Below are 25,861 nucleotides of genomic sequence, written 5' to 3'. Positions count from 1 at the left end.
CCTCATGGTATACGGTGATAATTGATCTCCTATTACTATTATTAAATTTTAAACGTTTGTAAAGTCATGTTTTCGTTGTTATAATTCTGCAATAGTCAGTAAAGTACATTAATATATATACAGGGCCGTAAGTAGGGTTCTAAATCAGGGGAGGCAGGGGATTGGGGGCCGCCGATTGACTTTACGACTGAAAATGACACTTTTTAAATCCCAATTTATCATGTTTGTGTTTCATTTGTACTATGTAAAGAATCGTAATATGGTGTCAAAGACAAAGGTGCTTGTCTTCATTTTAAACATATATCCTATAATATAACATTTATATAATTTTATTTTCTTTTTTGCCAAAAAATCAGACGAGGCAGTTGCCTCGTCTGCCTCATCGGCAGTTACGGCCCTGATATAGAGTCTACTTACTTCCCGAGAAAACAATCACACCATCGTATGCCATGTCTTCCACAACAACAGTCCCGTCTTCTTTAATGTTCGATGTTTTCCACATCACTTTTACATTTTCGTCCTCAAAGCTTTCACTTTGGAAGATTATCTTGGCCTTCGATAAGACGTGCACCGTTTTATCTGTAGGGAAATACACTACAAAGTGTGAATCTTTTCTCTGAAACTGCGCCATGGTCTGTCTGTAAAAGTTGATATCGCGCGCTTTTCGAATTCTTCAACATCCTGTCGAGAATGCTGGGATTGTTTTCTCATCCAAATTTCCTCACGTCTTTCTCAGGCAGAAGAATCTGCATATTAAGATGAACAAAGGGAAACGTGGACCGTATAACAAGAGAAAGGTACTTACAAACATTTTAATCCTTGGAATTGTTTACCGATATGTGCTTAGAATGCTATATAATCACCTATAATACTGTTGTAACTTTGTTACATGCATAAATTCACAGAATGCTCCAGTATGGAGTATTGAACTCGATGAGTCAGTCAAAACGTATTATTAAAAAGAATTGCAAATTTATATATAGCGCTCTCCACAAATTATTATACATTACATGCGCATGCAGGAATGTAGCATCGTTTTCGGGGGGGGGGGGCTTACTGACTAAATTATAAAGGGGTGGGGGCAAAAAGTGAAAGGGGTAAATAACATTTGATGCAATTGTGAGTTAGTGCTTTCATTAATGTACTTTTGTTCATTATAATTTAGCGGAATTTATGAATTTCGCAAAATTGACTGTTCCAAAGCTGCATGCTAAAATGTGAATATCGCAAATATATAAGTACACATACAAAATAGCCTCACCACACCCCTGTTGCTACACATACTTGATGTTTAATAAAAAGAAAAAAATAACCTATTTTGTCGATATATTAACATGAAATATTCAAGATACAATTTTGTAAATTACCATGAGCTATAGAAGAATCATATTTATTGATCATTTTGATTCATTCTTATTTATCCTATGTTTAAATTGACTGATTACCAGTGTCATTATTGAAATTTATTTCTTCTTCTTTTTTCAAGCTTTTGGAACCCATTGCTGCTGAAGTAAACATTCCATGTAAAGTAGCCAGTGAGTTATATGATGTGGTTGATCCAGACTGTACATGTACACCAGTAGAAGAAAATAGAGTTCACGTTAGTAATGTTGCATCTTTACCTGCGGAGTCTCTTATTCCTTACCAGAACTTTCAGACCACAGTAACTGACAACACAGTTACAACAGCTATAGGTGAACCCTTCCATGTACAAACAACTTTCAATGAACATGGTAAAGAAGTTGATAATTTTAATAGTGATACCAAGAAAGATGTATCAGAGGAAAGAGAATTTAATAATATTAATGAAGCCTTTGATGCTCATTTCGAGGAAATTGTTTCAATTTTGAGTGATGAAGCAAAGCTGAGAGATTCAGATCTTCTAGCAGACGAAAATGAATCAAATGCTACATATGATCCTGAAATTGCTGAACATTTAGGTACCGTAGTAGTAAATGACAATATAACATGTGTAGAAAAAGAGAAGGAACAAGTGGATGACCCATGTGCAAAACCTCTGTATGCTGAATCGCCTCATACATTAGGAGTGACAATATTATTAATTTCTTGCTTCTTAATACGATTTCGTTTACCAGATGAAGCTCTCACCTACATGCTACGTTTGATAGCATGTATATTACCTCATGGACACCGTCTCATGGGAAGTCTATACCATTTCAAAAATATGATGAAACAATATTCTTCTGACTTGTTGCCCACAATTATTTATCACTGTAACAATTGTTACTCATCAATTGAAAAAAGTAGTAAAACTTGTCCATCGTGTGGGAAGTCACTTACTCGAACAGGTGCAGTTGCTTACTTCCTTCAACTGAAGATAGTGTCTCAACTAGCTTCGCTGTGGAAAAATTCTGAATTTTGTGACATGGTACGCAATCACAGATTTCAACACATTGAAAAATACAAAGGGCGCAGACTGGCTGATATTTATGATGGAATTTTGTATCAAAAGCTCTTTCGTGATAATGGTGTTCTTAGCAATGCAAACAATATTTCATTTTCTCTTAACACAGATGGCGCTCCATTATTCAAGTCATCTAACATCAGTGTTTGGCCAGTATATCTTCTTATAAATGAGTTACCAATAGCTCATAGGAAAAAAAGGATGAATTCACTTTTCTATGGTGTTTGGATCTCATCAAGTAAGCCTCAGATGTGGTCATTTTTAAAACCACTGTTTGAAGAATTAAAACTGCTAGAGTCAGATGGTCATTTATTTACTGACTACTTTGGAGAAGTGTTCAACTGTAAATGTGTACTACTAACATGTACATGTGACCTGCCTGCCAGAGCACTTGTTTATAATTGTTTGCAGTTCAATGGCGATAACAGTTGTTGGCATTGTCTTCAGAGGGGTGAAACATATAAACATGAAACTGGTGGAATTTCGCATAATTTTCAATATGATGAGCATGATCCAAAGGGCCCTCCTAGAACAAAAGAAAGTGTTAATCTAGATGTTGATAAAGTAATGGATAATGTCAGACGAAATGTAACACAGTCATCCGTGAATGGTCATAAAGGGAGGTTTTGGTTCATGTACCTTGAAACATTTGATTACATCAACAGCTGTATAATTGATTACATGCATGGAGTTTGCCTTGGTGTAGTAAAAACGCTACTAACTATATGGTTTGACAAAAAAAACAAAGACAAAAATTCCTCTTTCTTCAGTAAAAGAGGATTAGTGAATTGTGTTCTGCAGGAAATTAAACCAACCATTTTTGTATCAAGAATCCCAAGAGCTCTCGATGAAATTTCACATTGGAAATCCTCTGAATACAGAAACTTTTTACTCTACTGGGGCATTCCTATTTTACGATATGTCTTAGATATGGAACTTTACACTCATTTCTGCTTACTTGCCAGATCTATTTTTCTATTATCGAAGGAAGGTGTCGCTTTTGATGAACTTCAGACTGCAGAATCAGCCTTGCTGCTGTTTGTAGAACATTTCCAAATATTGTATGGGGAAAGGTATATGACATTTAATGTACATCAGCTTGTGCATCTTACAGATTGCGTACGTCATACAGGGCCATTATATGTGAACAACTGTTTTATATTTGAAGACTTAAATGGATATATTGTGAAGCAAATACATAGCACACAAGGTGTAGATACTCAGTTAACCAATATTATTTCCATGCTTAGAGTACCATCTAGAATGTACACATTATATCTGAAAGATACCACAAACCAGGAAGCTATTGATCTCTATAATGAGTTATCAGACAGTGTTACAGCAAGATACAAACAATTGGATGAAATAGAAGATGGCATAAGACCATTGGGTAGTGCAACATGGAAACAGTTAAGTGATGATGAAAAGAAAATGGCTTTGAGCCATGGTATAAAGAATGATGAAGTGAAGGAATTTTATCGTGTGAACATGTATAAAAAAGGGTTTTACGTGTATGGCAAAGCATATTCTCGATTAGATAAAAGACAGCAAAATGTAATATCTTATTTAAGATCAGAAAAGATCGAATTTGCATCTGTCATTTCATTTATACAGTCTGAGGAGAGACACCCAAATGTTACCATCAATATTGCAATTGTTAAACCATTCAAAAAGCTCCAGCCATTGGGATGTGTGTGGGAAGTTTCACCAGAGGACACATTTGAGTTCATTCCCATTCACAATATTATTAATGTAAACAATTTTGTTCAAATTAAGAATGCATACTATGTATGTCCTTCCCCAAACAGATATGATAGAGATTAATGTATAAGCTGCAACAATAAATTCATTTTTACCAATTGATTACTGAATTGTTACTTAGTAAACAATTACCTGTAAATTTACAGTGATATACTCAGAAGGAATACTGTTACTTAAACACAGCAGTATATGTGGATGGATGCAGATAGTCTATTCAATTTATTGTTTAACATCATACTAATTAATTGCAACAGGAATTGTTTTGTGAAAAATAAAGTCTACTACTCACAAAATATATGAGGTAAAAAATCGGAAGAGGGTAAATAATTATTTTTGGGTATATATCAATTATCTATGTAAATACTATAGAAAAGGGGTATAACTCTTGTCACTACTGTGCATTTTGGCTAATATCTTTAAGTATATTTTACTACCTAGAAGAAATAGGAGGTGAATTAAACTTTACAGAATGGCATTTATAGATCTATCAGAACATTATCATATCCAGGAAAAATATCTATTACATATACTTATAAGCCCATTTCTGAGTGTATTGTTGCTTTTCCTCACCTTAGATTAATATTTTGGTAGAGGTTATCAGAAAATTGGTCAAGGTCTGTCTCTAAAATCTATAATTATTGATTTTTTTGTAAAATTTTGTATTTAGGTTCTAAATGAAATAATCTATGTATACTAAAACATATAATACAAATGAAATTTTTGTTTTCTCTTTCTTATACTATATGTATTCACTGCTTGTTGATTAAAAAGCTAACATTTCCAAAATTTAAAAAAAATCAAACTCAGATTCACAACATCCATTTCAAATTAAAATTATCAATGGGAATAAATTATCTGTTAATTGTGCCATAATTTTTAAAAACAGATCACGCTATCTTGAAAAATATGCATTTTTCCTGATTATCTCAGCAAAATTTTGGATGGATTTACAGAGTTATGTCCCTTTTCTATAGTAATTTACATAGGATATTAAATGATGCCAAATTCATGCTTTCAAATCAACTGGCTTCGGTGGATTTTTTATTACATATACATGTATTTTATATGTGCTAGATTTTATTTATTGTAAAATAATTTCTGTTACAATTAGTTTGAGGTTTAAGCTTAAAATTTTGCAAGATTGCATGACTATAGACTAAGATATGCTTCACCATTGAACACAGAAAAACTGTAATAGAAATTAACTGGTGTAGTAATGTATATGTATAGCATTGATTATCAAGTTTTAAGAAAAACTGATGTTTCACTGGTAAATTTAAGGTATTGAAAGTGCATTTATCCAAAAACAGGTAATTCAATGGTCATGAAATAACTGTTCTGATAAGCCCCAAAAGCAAATCACTGATAAAATACTGGTATTTCAATGATAACTGCTATTTCAATTGATTTTCAATTTTATTTCAATGGAAAATTTCCAGTTATTTTGGCTAAGGGGAGCTTCTGAAGAAGTTACCTGTATTTACCCAGGATGAAGTTGGTGTCTTGGGAACACCAGAGAACAATGGCAGTCTCCCCTGTAAAAAGAACATCATTGGGGAAGAATTTTAACAGCTTCCATTGTAACAAGGATGTGTACCATTGAGAAGACTCCTGATGCTGATTGTAGTAACCTCATGAGAAGCGTCTTGGGTATGTTAACGTACATGGGTATTCAATGATTGGTACCATAGTAGGGTTTGAACAATACCCCAATAAGCATCTGTAGAGAAAATTAAATTGCAGCTGAAAATCAGGTTATTAAAACTTTTGAAATGGTACATATTAAAAAAAAAATTGTGTTCAATTAAAGATTTATTCATGAGTATAATGTTTGAAGACTGAATAATTTGTCGCTCATTTAGTTGTAGGACATTTCTTTGTACAACCCATAATAAGTAATATCATGTGAAAAAAATTAATTATCTTAATATCTTGTAATAAAATGAAAATATGTTTTGAAAATAGACACACTACAAGGAATAATCTTAATTTTAACTCAAACAAAGATATTGTTGCAATCTTTGCACCAATTCAAGTTGACATGATTTTGTGTCATGCACTTTCATCTGTTTATAATGAGTAAACACCTGATGGGGGTATCGTGTGTCGTGGTGTGCACTTTATTTTAAAAATGAAAATTTTTAAATCAAAACATCAATATTTTTCCCATCCCTGTAATCAATAATTTACTCTATTACAGACTATACTATATACTATAGCTAACAATGAATTCTATGTAACATTTACTGTAGTAAATGATGTAAATACAGTTTTACAGTAGGTTAACACAGGTTCTATAAAGTTACATTTACAGTAATAAATGATGTAAATACAGTTTTACAGTAGGTTAACACAGGTTCTATAATGTTACATTTACAGTACTAAATGATGTAAATACAGTTTTACAGTAGGTTAACACAGGTATTTTGTTTCAAGGCTATTGGGTTGATGAATATGTATTAATTAAAAAATTCATATTTGCTGAAGAAAACATCTGCTAAGGAGCTACATGCACACATTCCTCACAATAAAAGACATTTTAAAAGTTTCTACATTTTATCTCTGGTAGGAAATACTTAGATATATAGCCTTAAAATTTAGGTATAACCAAACCACATGATGAGTAAATGCCTGCTCTCAAATACGGCAGACAGATGGAAGGGGAGGCAAAACTTCAGTCCAAAGGTCTTACATGGAAGAGCAACACCAAAAGGGACGCAACTATACAGGAATGTGATTTATTTGTGCATCTAGATATAGCTTACCTAGGAACTATGCCTGGTGGTATTGTCAATATAGTGTTGGACACGGAGGGGTTACTGGTGTCCTATGGCATTGCCAACATCTCTTTCTGCCAAAACCTACCTTATTTGGAAGACCTTGACATTGGAATGAAACTAAAGTTGAACAACCCATACTACTACCAAATGTAAAGGCAGCTCGAAGTCACAAAAATAGAGTGATGTGATTTTTTCTTTATGTTTACCAAGGCAGGACGTCGACATCATTTGAAATTGAATGAAGGTGTCTTGAATGATATTAAGTGTTATGTAAAAGAGTTTTTCACAGAACACTTAGCTTAAGGAGAAATGCTACACCAGAGAAACTGATATAGATGAAAAGTGGAGGATATGTACAAGATTTTGAAATTGAAAACTTTCAAAATTTACTTTATTTAGTCATAAAATGTAGATTTAGTTGAAAGTAATCTGAATTTTTTTTTTATAAAACCCTTCCTGGACTTGAACCTGCTAACCTACTGAGCCACTCAGGTAATCATTTTTATAAGGAATAGACAAATATTGCTGATATTTATATTTTTATTCATGTTTTAAAGGAAGTCGGCCATTATGACGGATGTAGAGTACCTCCTTAATGAAATTATATGGCGGAGGGACATAACTTGTAATTTATATGGTATGGGCAATATGTTTAAGAAATATACAACCACATCTTCAAATGTATTGATTTCTTAATCATTTCTTTAATACTGGTAATTGTAATAGCCAATTTCGACTTTAAATTTTTTACATTTCCATATGAGTGAGAGATTCTTGAGTAGGAAGTTAAACAATATACAATCAATCAATTTTTTTGCACCAATATGAATGTTATCTCTGTGTTAAGTCATAGTTGAAAGAGCACATATATTTTTGTGGATGCACGAGTTCTCTGGGGAGAATGTGTGTATATTCCTGTCTCGCTGGACATTGTACTGAACTGCTGTTTTTTGTGAGAAACAACTAAGTTGGTAAGACGATGATGAACATTGAGCGCATTCCATACATTTGTTAGAAAATGATTTAGTTGAATTGTTATATAAAGAATGTTTTTGAATATGCCAAAGAGTATTACATAGTTCTGAAGATTTATGCTAACTATGTTCACAGAATTACAGTATCATATAATAATATAATTCAGTGATAGCTTAACATGACACAGTAAGCCCATGTTTAGTTATTATTTGCACAAAAGGGGCATACTGGTTGATTTCAAGCTTTTTGTAACTTCAGGGGCAATAACTCTGTTTGGCGTGCACTATTGATACTTTTATGCTCACCTGAGTTTTTCAGATTGCCTGTTGTCCGTCGTCTCTCTGTCTGTCTGTAAACTTTTTACATTTTCAACTTCTTCTCTAGAACCACTTGGTCAATTCCTACCAAACTTGGAAAAAAGCATCCTTGGGTGTAGGGCTTTCAACAGGTTCAAATGAAGGGCTGTGCTCCATTCAAAGGTGAGATAATCACAAAAATAGGTTGGGTTCATTTAAAAATCTTCTTAAGAACCACAACGCCAGAAGAGCTAAATTTACATAAAGGTTCCTGACATCATGCAGATTCAAGTTTGTTAAACCATGACCCCTGGGGGAAGTTGGGGCCACAATAGGGGATCAGTTTTGCATAAGAATATATAGGTAAAATCTCTGAAAATCTTCTTCTCTAGAACCTCTGGGTCAGGAAAGTACAAATTTACATGAAAGCTTTCTGACATAGTGCAGCTTCAAGATTGTGAAAATCATGGCCTCTGGGGTTAGGTTGGAACCACAATAGGGATAAAAATTTTACATGCATATATATAAGGAAAATCTTTAAATATGGGCCAAGGTGACTCAGGTGAGTGATGTGACCCATGGGCCTCGTTATATGATTGTAATTTCTCTCCGAGTATGACTTGTCTGGTGCAGTCTGTGTTATAAACTTCAATTTTCTGAATTGCCTGTGATTATGATTGTGTTTAATTGTGACTCTGATAAGTCAGTTGGCTCAAAGAAATAAAGAATTGAATTGAATCTGGGTTGGTGTTTTTTTTTTAAATATTCAATATTCCATACCAGTTCTTGTAACTGAAACCCTGTGTTCGGAAAGTGACACCCTTCCTTGATTGTTACTTACCAATTTATTATAATAAGAATTATGAATACAATGGCGTGGTTAGCTTGGACTGGGGTGTACCAAGTGATTTGGTATGGGCAAAAATCTTTTGTTCAAAGTGTGAAAAATGTACCAAGATGTAATGCATTTTGCAACATATGACCACCTTAGACCCACCCTGGGGCATGAACCCTGAATGCAAGGGTTAGGAATTTTACAGATTTAGTCAAGGAGCCTACTTTAAACTATGCTAATACAGTAAAAAGAACAAGATACAGCAAACGCGCTTAAAATGAATTCCAATCTAATTAAAATCAGATCCTAGGATACGCTCACAATCGCTATAAAACGCAGAGTATATGGCGCGGATCTAAGAAGTCTGATTTTAATTAGATTGAATGAATTCACTCTTACAGCAAATTGATTTTCATTGATTGTAAATTAATAACATAAACATATTGGATATTGTCCACCCCCTGCACTTTGCTATAAATGTGATTTAAGCCTTTCTGTAGTTTGAATGCTTGATGTCCAGGAATAAAGAAAACTTTTGAAAATTAAAATGATTTTGATGGATTAGGCCGTGCTCTAATGCTTCTTGGAGGCTGAGTCCATGAAATTCACCATTTTGTTCCTCTTGACCCTGAAAAGTTATGTACAACACTGGATGAAAATGTTTCAGCCGTGCCATATAAGGCCAAGTAAAATTAATTAGTAGATTATCATTCAAACTTCACAAAAAAAATGGGGCGGGTGGGAGGATTTTATTTTTTATTTTTCGCCATGGTATTCTTGACCTCGAAAATGCCTTCTCTCATTGAGAAAAAGGTTTATAAATCATAATTACATGTGTGTTTGGGTTTCTAAAAGGCAAAGTGAAACAGATTACGTTTACGATACCGGACCGGACATAAAAATATCCGGAAATCGTAATTTTGAAAAATAAAAAAAATCGGGGCGGGGCGATTTTCGAGGGGCAGGCGGGAATGATAATCTACTAATTAATTTTACTTGGCCTAAGGAGTTGAAAATGCATGTTCAAAATTTTACAACCAATGCATGACCATTAATGATGAAGAAGAAAAGAAATAGAAATAGGTGATCTAAAGAGAGCAGGCATTTGGGCTGTAATACACACCTGATTCAGCTGGAAAATGGCCGATTTTTGTGACACATTTTGCTGTGACAAATGTCTTGGATGAAAACATTTTACTTTGATTATGTAGGGGCTAGCCTAGATTGTAGAGCTACTGTCACAGGGTCAGTCAACAAGAACTCTTGGTGCAGGTTTAATCCAACAAATGATGACTCCAATAAAATATATGGCGTTGACCGAAAATGAAACATAAAATCACACATACAATTTTCCTCACATATTGTAATTTGAGCAATGAATTGCCACAAGATAGATTAAAACAATTTAAAAGAATTTAGTTCTTGCCAGATTCACCCCGACATACTGCGTTAAAGTCAATCTTCTAAATTTCTAGATTAGTTGGTGCTCATCCTTTTATACAAGCTCACACACGTGCGTACACTAATTCCACTTCCTGAAAACTTGTTTTGCAACTACTAATAAAATACTCACCCTACAAATACCTAACTCAGCAAAACACTATTCACAAAACAGTCATGTGACACCTTGTACACAAGAACACAACACGAATACGATGACAATGCATGAATGGATTAATAAACAGGTGAATGAATGAAATAAATAAAATGCATATAACATCTGATAATTAAGTAATTGTCACCCTGTGACACTTAACCTAGCCCTACATACCCGATACACAGTCCAGGTCTGACCGGGGACCCGAGATCTTCAGATTAGAGAATGATGGGACCTACAAACTAGTTGGTGTCGAGGTAAAGCGACTCCAGTGACCTTGATCATAGAAACTTTATAACTTCACAAGCAGAGCCAATAGAGACGTGGGATCTTCAGATGAGAGGGTGACTAGGATCAAGGTCAAGTGATGGGTTTTACAGAAGGAAAGAGGAATTTTTTTTAAAATTTTCAAAATGAAGGTCTTGATGACTTTAACGTTTTTTTTTAAAATGAAGTTAAAATTGGCCTGGACTTTGTGCAAGGGAGTAATATTTCAGTCTCTATTCATTTTCATCAGTATTTTTTAGTTGAATTTACCATTTAGTGTTAAAATTGAGTTCTAACAATTTTAAATTGCTCAAATGCTTTTGAGCCTAAATGGCTAGATCACATCTTTGATCACAATAAGAGCAATGATTACTGCATAGTACTCGGAAGCATAGCAATAAAATTTCCACACCCCAATGAAAATGTAACTGTTCTGTGACTTGAATACAACTAACTTTCCAGGTGTTCTTGATCAGCTGATTAGACAATTGGGAATGTTGAGCCTAATCTTAATACCGATTATTATTACATTTTATATATATAAATATATATATACACACACATTCTGTATTTGATTTGAACTATCTGACTGAAGCCAACCCACGTTGCATGGTGAACAAATTTGAAATAGACAAAGAATTTCAAATGTCCTCTAGACAAGTGCAAATAAAATCAAAATCTTATCATTTGAAATGGTAAAAATTAGGGATGGTCAAAATACACAAAACGTTTACATTTCAAGCTGCGTTTCTGCATTCCATAGTTGATGCTTCATGCTCTAGCTCAATTTCAAGCAAAATATACCAGTCATTATGAATCATATACCGGTCATTATGAATCATATACCGGTCATTATGAATCATAACTCATCAGTGTGTGACCTTTATTTCCATAACAAGTCCAAATATCAACATAAATACGATTTAATCACATACAGTTGTGTGTTACATTTAACACAAATACGAGTTAATCACATTCACTGTGTGTTACATTTAACATTCGATATATCTGTAAAGGTTGTGCTCTATATTCAGTCACTGAAATTCAAGATCTTGGATACAAATTAAATCTAGCCACAGTTTGTCTTTCTATCACAAACTTAGAGAGAAAACATTGCATATGATCAATACCTAAGCATTTGACTGCATGGTGTTTTTGCAAAGCCTTGATGAGATTGTATATATGGCGACACTTGATGAGATTGTATATATGGCGACACTTGATGGGATTGTATATATGGTGACACTTGATGGGATTGTATATATGGTGACACTTGATGGGATTGTATATATGGCGACACTTGATGGGATTGTATATATGGTGACACTTGATGGGATTGTATATATGGTGACATTTGATGGGATTGTATATATGGTGACACTTGATGGGATTGTATATATGGCGACACTTGATGAGATTGTATATATGGTGACACTTGATGAGATTGTATATATGGCGACACTTGATGGGATTGTATATATGGCGACACTTGATGAGATTGTATATATGGCGACACTTGATGGGATTGTATATATGGCGACACTTGATGGGATTGTATATATGGTGACATTTGCATTGGGGAAAAACACAAATGTGAATAACGTTATAATTGTGTGGACATTTACTTAATTCTGTCCTTGGCTAATTTATGTTGCATACTTTCCTTGGCATGGACAAACTAGGGTGCATGGTATGCTTGTGTACATGATGCATTTGTATCTTTGCATGCTGTGATGCTGTCTTTTGCAATTTGAAATTAAAGAATAGCGACAAAGTTTTGGGTCATGATCCCCCACAAAATTCGATGAGTGTGTATAGCCATAAAATTTTATTTGGCTCATGACACACCTCCCCTCTCCTAAGATGCACCCACTGATAAGGTTTGATGGACCCAAGTCTTAACAGGGTGAAAGATGTGATCCAGACACGATTTGCATATTATAACCATATCAAAAATGAGGCCAGTAACCTACTTTTCGTTCACCTCTCCTACTCTCTCCTCCCCAAAGATGCATCAACTGACCAATCTTGATGGTCCTTGGCTTCACAGTGCTCAAGATATGATCAGGAAACAATTTGAGTATGTATGCATAATTCCAGTAGTAGGCCATAATGAACCACTGTAGAATCATTAGAATTCGTGGTGGCTCAATTTCCATGGGTACCCCTCACCTACGAATTTACATCCTCAACAAATAAAGACAACTAGTATACAAGAATCTTACAAATATATAAATCCACGAAATCACGTCCCCACGAACCCGTAAAAATTCAGCAATCCACGAAAATTGGCCCCCATGAATCTAAATGATTCTACAGTATTTCTGGCTTCCAACTCCCCAACCCATGCATCAACTGGCAAATTTTGATAGTCCTAAGTTTCAACTTGTGAAAGATAGGACCCGGACATGAAAAAACTATCGGATGGATAGATGATGGACAGATAGAAGAGCCTATACCATACTAGGACCAGTATAGCGAGTCAACACAGTGCCAGGAACACTTAATTATAGTTTGTAATAAGCATAAATGGGTGGTGTCCATTTCTTTTTCCTACATTTCATGGGATTAACCAGGAATTCATTATAAACATGTTCATTATAATGGTGTTTTACAGCATAAACAAGATGTTAACAACAAACTGATGAAGGGCTAATAATCAGATTCATTGTAATGAGTAATTATCACACTGAGTGGATTATGCTGCTTTTGTATCTTGCTTGAAATCTATATTTTGAAAAATTTCTGAGTCATAAAACTGTATACCATACATAGTCCCAAATGCTTACAAAAAAATTAAAGGTAAAAGTGCATGATCTTTTATTTGTAAAAAGTGTGAGCTGTCCATCTGTTATTTTCTATGAAATCTTTTTAACAACAATTCATAATTTGGCAGGATAGCAGTGTTTCCTAACAGTCCACCAATTTGCTTAATTAATGTCAACTTCATTTGAATTTTCCACAAAAGAATGCAGGAGAGTAAGACGGAAAAAAATCACTGCATGTTCACAACTGGAACACATTAAAATCATTCAATGACATCTGTATAAACAAAGTACAAGTAATCATTTGTAAACAAAGTATAGGTTCAGTAGTTATAACTGCACATTTAAACTTGATACAGTAATGCGATCGAAGAAAAATACTAAGAAAAATAGGAACTTTGATGGTCAAGTACTGTACATGGAAACATTTTCATCCAACTATATTTTCACTCCCATTCACTTTTGACAAATTTTAAAATAGAGAAAATTGTATTTCAATGTGTCAAAATGGTAATGCTTTGAAATTTTTTTTATATTGAATGATGAATTTTCAAAGAATCAGTTTAAAATCAAACTCTCTGTAAAATCCCATTTTTGGCCTCTTTAGTGTATATATACATGTACTTAAGGTCGATCGATCCTCATGTGACTTATCAGAAAATCACACATTTTCGTTGTACAGAATAATTAAAATAGATAAAAATCTTGTTGAAATGACAAATTTTAAATGTCAACAGTTTAAGAAAACTGTTAATTCATAAATATGTATAAATTAATTGTGGATATTAGGGAAATCATGCATAATAGACATGCAGTAGAAGAAATACCAGCATAGGAGTTATTGCCCTTGACAACATTTTTTTTAATTATAAAGAAATGATTATCTATAGAAAATATACACTTTTTTAATATCAATAGTTTACCAAATTTTTTATTTTATGTAGTAAATAAAATTCCTCTGAAGATATATTTCTTTCATGCGTAAAGTTTAATTTGATAAAGATTTTTGCAAAAACCTATGACATCACATGAGGATCGATTAACCTTAAAACATAAATGATAATTTATTGTGATACATATCAAACATATCCATGACCTAATTTTCAAAATTGCAATTTCTTCTTGCAAAAATTACCAATATACTGTACATTTAATCAAATAGTATAAGCCAAAAGCTTTCAGCATGACGCAGCAGTGTCTGAAAATCCTCGGATTTATTTCTTAGTCTTCACAAAATCATTAAATGAAACTGTGATTCTCGCAGCCATATAGCTGTACAAGCATATATGTTTACATTCAGAGTTGCAAAATTCATTTTAGAAGTACAATAAACATTTGAAAATATTTTGACATTAACATGTTTTTTAAAAAAAGCTAACGAAGGATCATACAGTTATGTATCATCATGTAATGACTAATCATCATGTAATGACTACTTACTTACTTACTGCCCATTATGACTAGCGTGTAGGGCAGCAATGTAATGACTAGAGTAAAGATAATTCTACAACAATTGTGCAAAATACCCGATATGAAAAACTATGTTCAGTGTATATGAAAACATTCTTAAAATTGCTAATTCATAGTGATCAAAATTTCTGCCAGGTGTCTATAATTTCTATTAATAATTTGGAAGATAACAGATTTGTTAACATTGTATGTTGCAAGCAACAGCACCTTATCACAACCCAATACCATAAAGGGACTCCCTCCATATTCTGAGAACTGAGGAAGCTACTCAACATGTGACAACAATTTAACACTACTAAACAGGTTGGGAACACTTCCTCTATAGCGAGATATTCTCGCTAAAACGCGATGATCTCTCTCTAACAAGAGTAAATATATCCCGTTCAACCGAGAAAAACACCCTTGGAATACATCTCTTTGTGTTTCACGTGAGAAGAAGAAAAAGTGCTAAAATATGTGATACTTCTGCAAATATATTAATCAAAACAAAAACACTCACGATGTGTACTGTATTGGATTTCAGACTGCTTCTCTCTTACGCAGCAACTTTGATATGAAATTTCTTGACTATGTTGTCAATTTCATAGAAACAATTTGCTTCATGTTGGGTGTGTGTCGCACTTATTCAGCGTTGCATGGGATTTGCCATTATTTTCAATAAAGACACCAAAACACTTGTTTATGGTAATGTTTATTTCTCGCTAAAGAGGGATAATCGCGCTTTAGCGAGAATATCTCGCTATAGGGGAAGTGTTCCCAACCTGCTAAAAGCTAATGCTGATGCCTGTAATGCACTACAACAACTAAGCATTTAGCTCCCAGATTAGTCATCATAACAACATGAAACACAATAAAAATAAACATATACAACAACTGGACGCATTTAAACAATTGCACAACCTGTGGAATTTTAATAAACATTTTTTGATACAAAGCACTTCTATTTAGTTGTTCTTGTTCCCCTGTTTAACCCTGGAAAAACATCAATTTGGAAAATTAATTGACAATATTTTCATTATCAAGACATTCATAATGATGGAAAAGGGGTGCAATACTTTTCACCTCATAACATGATAATATACAATGAACTGAAGAGCTTTCATTGTGGGGTGGATCATTAATAATAAAATGACAGCTGATATTTGACATGATGCTCACTTTTCTTCCGCCTCTTTTCTCTCTATTAACTGCCTCTTCCACAGTGGCATGTTTTTAAACCTAGCTTCTATTTCTTCCAGCTGAAATCCAAAATACACACAACCAATATCAAGACAAGTGCCTGTAAAATGCTTTTAAATTTTACTTTACAACAAACTCAGTATGTTCAGAAAACTAACAAATTAACTTGTAAAATGTTTGGTACTTCTGTAGAACTCATAGATCCAAAATGATTTGGCAATAAAGGACCTCCCAACTTTAGATGTAGCTTGAGGTACCTTTTTACCATCCCTCTTTTCAAAGAAAAATTTATTTAACTATTATACTTTTTTAGCAAACATTAATCACTGATGTATCTTCACTAAGTGTACAGTCCTTTTCCCCTGGGATATTGGAAGATAAGGGGAGAAAACTTAAGTTTTAAATTATTACCCTTGGCCTGAAAACTATAGAATTACTTCTAGAGTTCAATACAAGTAAATGAAATAGAAAGAAAATGTATAGTTTTTGCAGATTTTTAAAATTTTTTTTTTTTGTATTTGATTTTATGAATTCCATCACCAGCACAAGATTGTCCACTCTTGCCATTTAGATATAATTTTCTTTATTAAAAAAAAGACTTCCTATAGAAAAATGAAATCTGGACAACCTTGTGCTTAAAATAAACAAAGGTTTTAGAAAGCGGTTGTTTGATGAATATCAATAGAGATTTAACAGAAACAGACAAACCCAATTTCAAAAGACAGCATAGCTCTTGATGTTAACAAACTTTTCAGTAAAATAAAATGCCAAACCTCTAAGTTAAGGTGTTGATGAACATCTTGGAGCATTGTAAATTGCATAATTCAAACTGATGTTTTAACCAGTATGTTTAATTTTGCACTTCATGATAAATCAGTGCAATATTGTGTACCTTTTTCTTTTCTTCATGCTCTTTGAAGGCTTTTTCAGCAAGATTTCTGGCTAACATTTGTCGTTTCCATTCTGGCAAAGGGTTTCCTGATTTATCCAAAGAGTCAACCTGGTCCATGAAGTTTCTGGGATCAAAGTCCCCTTCTAGTGCAATCTTTCCCTTCTTTGGCTACAAAAACAAATTCTACATCAGAAATATGATACTACAGTGCATTCAGAGAATGGGTATAGCTGACTGTAGCGCACAAACTACAGTAACACTCTAAAACTTCTTGTTAAATGATTTTAAATGCATTGATTTTATAATCTGTTTTATATACAGTCCTTCATCTTTTTAAAGAGACCGCTTAAGAAGGCAGGGAAGAGAAAAAACACTGCCTTGAAACATTTCCCTTGCCTTGTCCGAGTGTTGACTGGAGTTGTGATTACCATCTCCATTGGTAACAACACCAGTTTTTACTGGTCCTCCAAATGAGTATATGAAGTTCATCTTCCCCTCCTCATTTGGTTTCTTTGTTTTCTTTAGAGATGGAGTAACAGCAGCTTTTTTCAGCTCAGCAATCAGGTCTGTGTTCGATGGTGTGGGACTGCTTCTGGCCGAGCCAGAAAATGAGGAGGAAGCAGGACTATATCCTTGTCTGTTCTCTGACATTGGCGATGGATCCCTGTACAATATAATCTCACAGTACAGTACAATGAGAAGCTTAGCTTTCATTTCAAAGTACATGTATATAGAATTTAATGCGAATCTCTTGACTATGACTAAGGAAAATGTTTCATTTTGTAAGATGGATATAGTCACTTGCAGTAGCTAGTCTAACTTTTATGGATCTACGTAATACAATGTATTCCCCCTTGCCCAAGTTTCAGAAAGTACGTTTTCACTCCTGTATGGCTGTTTTCACTCATTTTCAAACGTGTAATTAAGAGAAGGGAGAACATGGTGCTATTTACAGAGTTACACCTGGGAATTGGGTAACTGCACATTACATGTATAAGCTAAGCTTTTGATAAAATACATGTATAGCATAGTCTAAAAGACTTTTATTCAAGTTGGAAAAAATAAGAAGTCTTTCATGCAAAAGAAATAAAGTGTTGTAGTTGGAACTACATCAGAAATGTTTGAAATAAAAGCCTGTGTACATCAAGGTACTCTATTGGGCCCTTTACTTTTCACTTATATCAATGATTTGGTACTAGATATTGAATGTGTTATTAAACGATTTGTTGTCATGATATATCACTTTATGCTATTGTTGAAAAACGAGGCCTATGGGCCACATTGCTCATCTGAGCCACCTTGGCCCTGTCATTGTTCAAGATCAACACCAAAGTATAACAAAGTCTTGCCATAAAGAATCTATATTTATATACATAATATGAAAGACCTACCTTAAACAGTTTAGGAGATATTAAATAGGTCAGATTTTTCTTAAAATAGGTCAAACTCCAAGGTGAAAAGATCAAACACCACTGTGGCACTATGTCTTGCCATAAAGAATCCCTATGCAAAATCAAGCTATGAAAGCCGACACAATGAAAGTGAAGTAGTAGCTGAAATAATCAGCCATTTTGGGTGTCAAATCTGGAGTTTTCATTTATATATCTTTGATAGTAGCACACAACAAAACACACACACTTTCATGGGCGCCGCCATTACTGTTGACACTTCAAGTTCCTAAAATATTGATGGCGAATCCCATTGGTCCTCGATAGGTCACGTAAGGTCATGCATTTTAATGAGTTAAGTGAAAATATCACCGTTGTGTCCCATGGGAGGTAAACGTAGTGCGACCAATCATGGGTGTCCGACGATGAATTTTTACATGACCCTGTGCAATACATGTTGACTTAATCTTTATATTACTCTTTATATCTATTTGTAATAGATTGATGAAACAATTTTCCTTGCTGTTCAAAAATTCATAGTTGATAGTAAATGATATTTATAGACTGAGTACTTGAATAATATATAAACATGATTTTGCATTGATTTATATTTATAATGATTGGCGAGTAAGTTTCCATATATGCTTATTATTCCACTTATTTTGCATTCTGTGTACTGCAGTTAGTACAATGGAAATCTTTAATATCATTCTGCTGCACAGTTATAACACATTTGTCATATCATCCAGTTTCAGTATCATTGTTGATCAATGTATTATTTTTTTTAAAGTTCTATTCTCTCTCACTGGTTAAATGCCTTAAGAGCCAGATTAATATAAGCCTTTTGGATTGTTTCTGCAATCTCCATTATATACTAATGTATATTGTAAAATATTGATTATCATGAAATGGATATTACGATCTAGCTACCCGAATCTCTGTGGCATTAACTATGATGTCATAGATGGACTTTTATTGTTTTGCCAATCTAGCAGAAAAAACATACTCACAAAGCATTTCAATTTGAAAATAACAGCAATGCAACAGTACACTGAAAAACATGCCCATCTAATTTATTCAGAAACACAGTAGTAATCAAAGAAAAGATTAACATTCACTGGTCCAGAAATGGCTCCAACTGTCTTCCTTTGGCACTTTAATAATAAAATGTTAGCTCTAAGATGGCTTTTTTTAAACATCAAATCACAATATACTTGGAATCAAAACCATGGGAAACATGTCACAAAGTTCAATGATCCTAGCCTTATTAGTTGTGTTTAATGATTACCTATGAAAGTACCTTGACCTTTGACCCTGAGAAAGAACAGATATCTTCCTCACACCATGGGGAACATTTGTACCAGATTTCATTATCTCGGCCATATTATTTTGTTCTTCTGCTGATGGATGAATAGAGAGACAACAGAAAGACAGAAAGACACACAGAAACTCTGCACCATACCATAATACAACCCACCTATGACGGTTGAACATGTTCATTAAGATCTATGATGGTTGAATAAGTATGATGGTTGAATATGTTTATGAAGATCTATCCTGTTATGCGTCTAAAATTTCTTTTCAATAGTACAAGTGTACCTTTTTTTCCCTCAACATAATACGTCAGCCTGAGGGCAGCCTGATCCATCACAACTTGTGAACATTCTTTGAAGTCAAGGATAAACTGAGAAAATGTTTAGGACATAATGCTTCTGTTTATAGCTTTTGAACTGAGCATGAAAATGTTGAATAATCATAAGTAGTAGATTGTATACTAGGTGATGTGCAATGTAGTCCACTACCATAGACATGTATACATGTACATGTATATGCATTTAATATTTGAATATACAAATATACTTTTAAAAAGTCTGCAATGCACATGCTAACCTTGGTCCAATTTTTGGATTGCTGACTGCCTCATATGCATGGACATGTTCATCATTGGACGGCCCCTCTCCATCCGCCTGTGCAGTCTTGACTTTGTCATTCAGTTCTGTCAGTAATAAGGTCCTACTGCTTCTGTAAGTATGGGGAGATAACTGCCTCACCTCCTCCTTCTCCACTTCACTCATTCTGCCTTTGTTGTTGTAAGGTGACACCTGAATAACAGGAGCTGCTGGTCTCTGTGTTAGGGGAGGTAACTCTCTGACCCCACTGTACCTCTGTAAAAAATCTGAGGTACCAAAGGACTTGGTACGGTTTACCTCCGTTACTGACTTGGTGTGACTCTGTGTTGGATTTCTGTAAGATTCAGACTGGTTCCTGTTACTTCCAGACTGATATTGTGAGGATTCTTCTACGATTTCAATAGAGTTATTATTTTGTGGAGTTGTGTTGTTGTTAGGTGTAGTGATATCCCTGTTATTATTCGTTGAATCTGATGGTTCAATGTGTTTGTAATCTCTGCTTTCACACTCGCCAGTCTCCTCTGACAATGTGCAAGATCCAGAATCTTCAAAATCTGTATATACAAAGTGTAGTCTTATTTACAAATACAGCAGGTTACTTTCAACATGCAACATGTACCAATGCTCAATACAGTCTGATAATTAACAAACTTCATAATGGTACGCCAAAGTTCACTACCCTCAGCAATTCATTCAATTGATATAAAAGTATGCCAAGCTACCATCATCATAAGAATAATACTCTCTGAATCACAGAAGCTTCAGAAAATAATGCATTGTGTCTGTCTGCTCTATGTCTTAATCAATTCAAATTGTTGTTTTACAGAAATTTAAATTACATGTATATAAAAAAATGTCCCTGTTTAGTTTGCACCCACAATTATTAAAATTACATCATAACCAAAAGATATTGTAAAACTAGCATTTAAATAGTTACACTACAGGTGTGTATACAGATTTCTTGTGGGCTTGTTTGAAGGATTATTTATTTACTCCCCCACCCCATGTCAACTTAGTAGATACTGGTAATAAGGAGAGGGATTAGTAATACATGTATTGCCTTAGATATAGCAAAAAGGTGGACAGGAATTCCATAGACAAGATGAGCAAATGTAGAAAATCATTTAGATAATATACTTGTAAATTATCAAAAAGTATAAAACATCATTCAATAGTAATTCATTCCAAATAACTGTAATTTTCACAGAGAAGGGGCAGTCCAAGGTTTTAGAGCTTGTACCCAATCCCTTTGTAATGGGTTCAAACCAAACCAATATTTACAGTTCTATGAAATTGATTCCTAGCCATCTTCTTTTTTTTTAAACATACGATACAATGACTATCATTTGCTACCCAAATGATGAATTCTAATGATAAGAGAAACTGAATCACCTACCGTGCTTACTGAAGTTACTGGCTGTGGAGGCAGTGTCTAAATGATGAGTCCAAGACGGTGGGCTTGGTGCTTCTACATCATAACCGGCTTGCTACAAAAGGTAAAAAAACCAGTATATCTTACTTCACATGCAACAGTTGCATGCATTTCATTAATTACTTAATTACGATGAAACGATTACTAACATTTGGAAACTTTCACAAAAATAATTAATAATTGTAATATACACATAGATACTTACTTAATGATATTATTGATATTTTGCTAATGATCTGGTTCTGCTTAGGTGTGCACCATCAATACACATGTGTGTTAAAAAGTAGACAGTGTAATAAATCACAAGATATTGACATCTGACTTTGACGAATTCTGCATCAATTATTCACAATTGTATTAACAAGGTCTGCTAGCATGTAATGACCAAATACTGATCATTGTACGAGAGTGAAAATTACATTCTGAAACAATCTTTCTGTTTATTAAAGCATGTAGGTGCAGTTTTACCAATTTACTTCATCCCAAATAATCAAGTTGGTGATCAGAAATGTTAAAATGCTTTTTAAAAGTTATAATAGAGACATGGAAAATTGCAAAAGTCACATATCAGCCGTTTATTGTGCGACAAAGGTTACAATTACGTTGTAATTTGATCAAAATTTACAAAAAGCAGGGCTTCCAATTAGAGAGCTCATCTTTCCCCCAAACAAGAGGTCATGGGCTTAATGGTCACCTGGGTTTCATGACGAGAAACATAAAATGTTGATGGTGAAGTAAGAGTATCTTTTATTCAAACACACACAGAATTGGCAGATCCAGAAAATTTTGCTTAATAAAGGTAAAAATAATGCATTTTGAGGGTGGACTCCCCCCACCCCTTCAACTGTAGTAGACCCCCCCCCCCCCTTTTCAAAAATTTTTGAATACGCCCTTATGGATTGATCATGATTTCATGAGACACAAAACTCGTTTCTCTATTTTAGACAAGCTTGAAATTTCATTATGTTGCCTGCTTTATTTTATTTTTTTTGTTTAGCCAAGATGATTTCTAACTTACGACAAAGGGAATCTCTCAACACTAAAAAAAATGGTGTTGGTGACAAAGCCCACCTCTTAATGCTTCTAAAGTTTGTTCAGATTGGTAAAAACTCATGCATACATTGATTGAATTCTGTGAGCTTTCAAGATGGAGAAAGTATGTACAGTTCTAACACAGCTAAATTTCTTAGCTTTTTTAAAATAAATTTGCCACTTTGTTTTCTTATGATGGAAATCCATGTACTCAGCCAGGTGATATAATTATTGCGGAGAATGCTGCAATTCATTGTTTTGACATGGAACATATTTTCAGAGGATAGGTGTAGAACATTCGAACAACACTGAAAAATCGTAAATATCTAAGAAATTAATTCACCTTCACGTCAGCATACTTCATGAAGAGGGTACCGGTACGTCATGAAAAGTAACCCAGCGTGAAGTGTCCCTGGCAGTTATTTTCAAGAATGAAATTTATTTTTTAATCTACATTCTACTTTCATATCTGTCAGAATTTCCTGCCATTTCAATAGATGTACAATATTTATCAAAATTTCCTGCCATTTCAATAGATGTACTATATTTATCAGAATTTCCTGCCATTTCAATAGCTGTACTATATTTATCAGAATTTCCTGCCATTTAAATAGATGTACTATATTGATCAAGATTCATACGCACCAAAGTTTTTGAAAGAAATAATGTATTTGCAGAATATAAGCTATAAAATCCCACACTAGCACCAAATCCCCTGACGAAGGGGTCGTGAATTTCACAAGTGTGGTAGAGGACTCCCAGCTCATCATGACTATATGAACAGTAAAGAATATTTTAAAAATTTTAGCCCCAGGGGACCTAGGTCACAAAATTCACCACTCTAGTTGGTCCTGCCTAAAAGTGCTCTCTACTGTATTGTGTGAAAACATGGAATAGGTATAATAGTATCAAAGAAATTGAAAATGTTCATGTTAACACACGATGTACAGTGATGGAAAAAAAAACCAATCGCATTATGTCACTTGAATGACTCAGGTGAACTAACAAAAACAAATGTGTGAAATAATGCCATACACACGAAAAATTCATATTACTTATGTTAGCATGTTATGCATATTTTTCAGCAATGTTTGTGACCTTCATCCCTCATTAAAGAAACCAAAGAAAGACATTTCATTATTTATATCTTTCTGTATTTTTAAAAATATATCACAGGCACTTGACGTTTTAAATATCTATAATAAAAAAATTATTTTTTTTTATTATAGATTTTTAAAACGTCGAGTGCCTGTGAAATATATATATACTTTCAAGTATGTAAAATCTGTAAGTAACATTTTTAAAAATATAACAGCTGAAAATAACCTGACCTTGAATTGTCTAAATATTTGGTATTATTTACATTCTCTGAATCTTTTCTCTTATATTTGATATTGCTTTCATCAAAGACAATGAATACATGTTTGTTGCAAACTAGTTCAATCCAGTTTGTAATACCACTTGTCGTGTAATCATTACCAAATATTGAGCGTTGTCAGGGTCATAGGTTGCATTGGCTGTTCGGTCTAAAGTAACGATATGATATTTCGGTACTTAAATCTAGCTTATATTTCTAAACAATACATGAAAATATAAATATAAACAATAAGATGTTTTTCTTTGTTGTTTCATCAGGTGGTGAAGGTAGCAATCATTGCATAAACCAACAAAGAAAGCTTTTTTTGTTTAAGTGATTTCCATATTTGGACGAAGGTAAAGGGAAATAGTCCAAGGACAAACTCTGAACTCGTAGAATAAAACATTGTATAATATACATGTAGGTATGCATTCTCCATTATTCTAAATTCTAATAAAATGTATAAAAAATAAAAATTTAAAACAATACAACAGAAAACATATTTTCCTACAATTTCAACAATGCCACAAAAGAGAGTCGTGAAGTTCATGGAATGTGCATATTCACATGCTGACAGATGGCCCTAAAATAGATTGAAACAGAATGTGCCTTTATAGTTGCAAATGATAAGCAATGAATCTCAATAGAATAAACACAGTGAATGTAAATATTACTGAATTAAGCGGTATAATTTTTGTTGTATGTTTTTGCTGTAGGTCATAACCATGAATTAGACCCGCAATCCACTACATACATATGTATATATACAATGGACAATCCACTACATACATATGTATATATACAATGGACAATCTGCTACATACATATGTATATATACAATGGACAATCCACTACATACATATGTATATATACAATGGACAATCCGCTACATACATATGTATATATACAATGGACAATCCACTACATACATATGTATACATACAATGGACAATCCACTACATACATATGTATACATACAATGGACAATCCACTACATACATATGTATACATACAATGGACAATCCGCTACATACATATGTATATATATACAATGGACAATCCACTACATACATATGTATATATACAATGGACAATCACTACATTTATATGTATATATACAATGGACAATCACTACATACATATGTATATATACAATGGACAATCCACTACATACATATGTATATATACAATGGACAATCCACTACATACATATGTATATATACAATGGACAATCCACTACATACAATGGACAATCCACTACATACATATGTATACATACAATGGACAATCCACTACATACATATGTATACATACAATGGACAATCCGCTACATACATATGTATATATATACAATGGACAATCCACTACATACATATGTATACATACGACGGACAATCCACTACATACATATGTATACATACAATGGACAATCCACTACATACATATGTATACATACAATGGACAATCCGCTACATACATATGTATATATATACAATGGAC

The 25,861-nt window shown here is 33.6% G+C and overlaps 2 protein-coding genes across 2 annotated transcripts in view; one reads left to right on the top strand and one right to left on the bottom strand.

The window, feature by feature from the left end:
* The first annotated feature begins 1,446 nt into the window (after positions 1 to 1,446).
* LOC125673709 (uncharacterized) lies at positions 1,447 to 8,975 on the top strand. Its single transcript, XM_056166395.1, has 3 exons — positions 1,447 to 3,834; positions 5,626 to 5,836; positions 6,788 to 8,975. Exons 1-2 carry the CDS (start codon positions 2,114 to 2,116, stop codon positions 5,636 to 5,638), a joined length of 1,734 nt encoding a protein of 577 aa, XP_056022370.1. The 5' UTR covers positions 1,447 to 2,113; the 3' UTR covers positions 5,639 to 5,836; positions 6,788 to 8,975.
* A 4,764-nt stretch (positions 8,976 to 13,739) lies between these two features.
* LOC125673763 (espin-like) overlaps positions 13,740 to 25,861 on the bottom strand; it is a 28,371-nt gene continuing 16,249 nt past the window's right edge. The window contains exons 5-10 of the mRNA XM_048910565.2: positions 21,937 to 22,027; positions 20,521 to 21,094; positions 17,639 to 17,906; positions 17,243 to 17,410; positions 16,330 to 16,409; positions 13,740 to 16,143 (exon numbers count right to left, since the gene is read on the bottom strand). Of these exons, the coding sequence (XP_048766522.2) occupies positions 16,116 to 16,143; positions 16,330 to 16,409; positions 17,243 to 17,410; positions 17,639 to 17,906; positions 20,521 to 21,094; positions 21,937 to 22,027 (1,209 nt within the window). The 3' untranslated portion in view covers positions 13,740 to 16,115. The remainder of the gene's footprint in view (positions 16,144 to 16,329; positions 16,410 to 17,242; positions 17,411 to 17,638; positions 17,907 to 20,520; positions 21,095 to 21,936; positions 22,028 to 25,861) is intronic.

The sequence above is a fragment of the Ostrea edulis genome, chromosome 1, assembly GCF_947568905.1.
Source record: "Ostrea edulis chromosome 1, xbOstEdul1.1, whole genome shotgun sequence".
NCBI lineage: Eukaryota > Metazoa > Mollusca > Bivalvia > Ostreida > Ostreidae > Ostrea > Ostrea edulis.
This window is presented reverse-complemented; position numbering and strand designations above follow the sequence as displayed.

Coding starts and splice junctions, on each gene's coding strand:
- LOC125673709 (XM_056166395.1), top strand. CDS start 2,114: ATGCTACGTTTGATAGCATGTATATTACCTCATGGACACCGTCTCATG.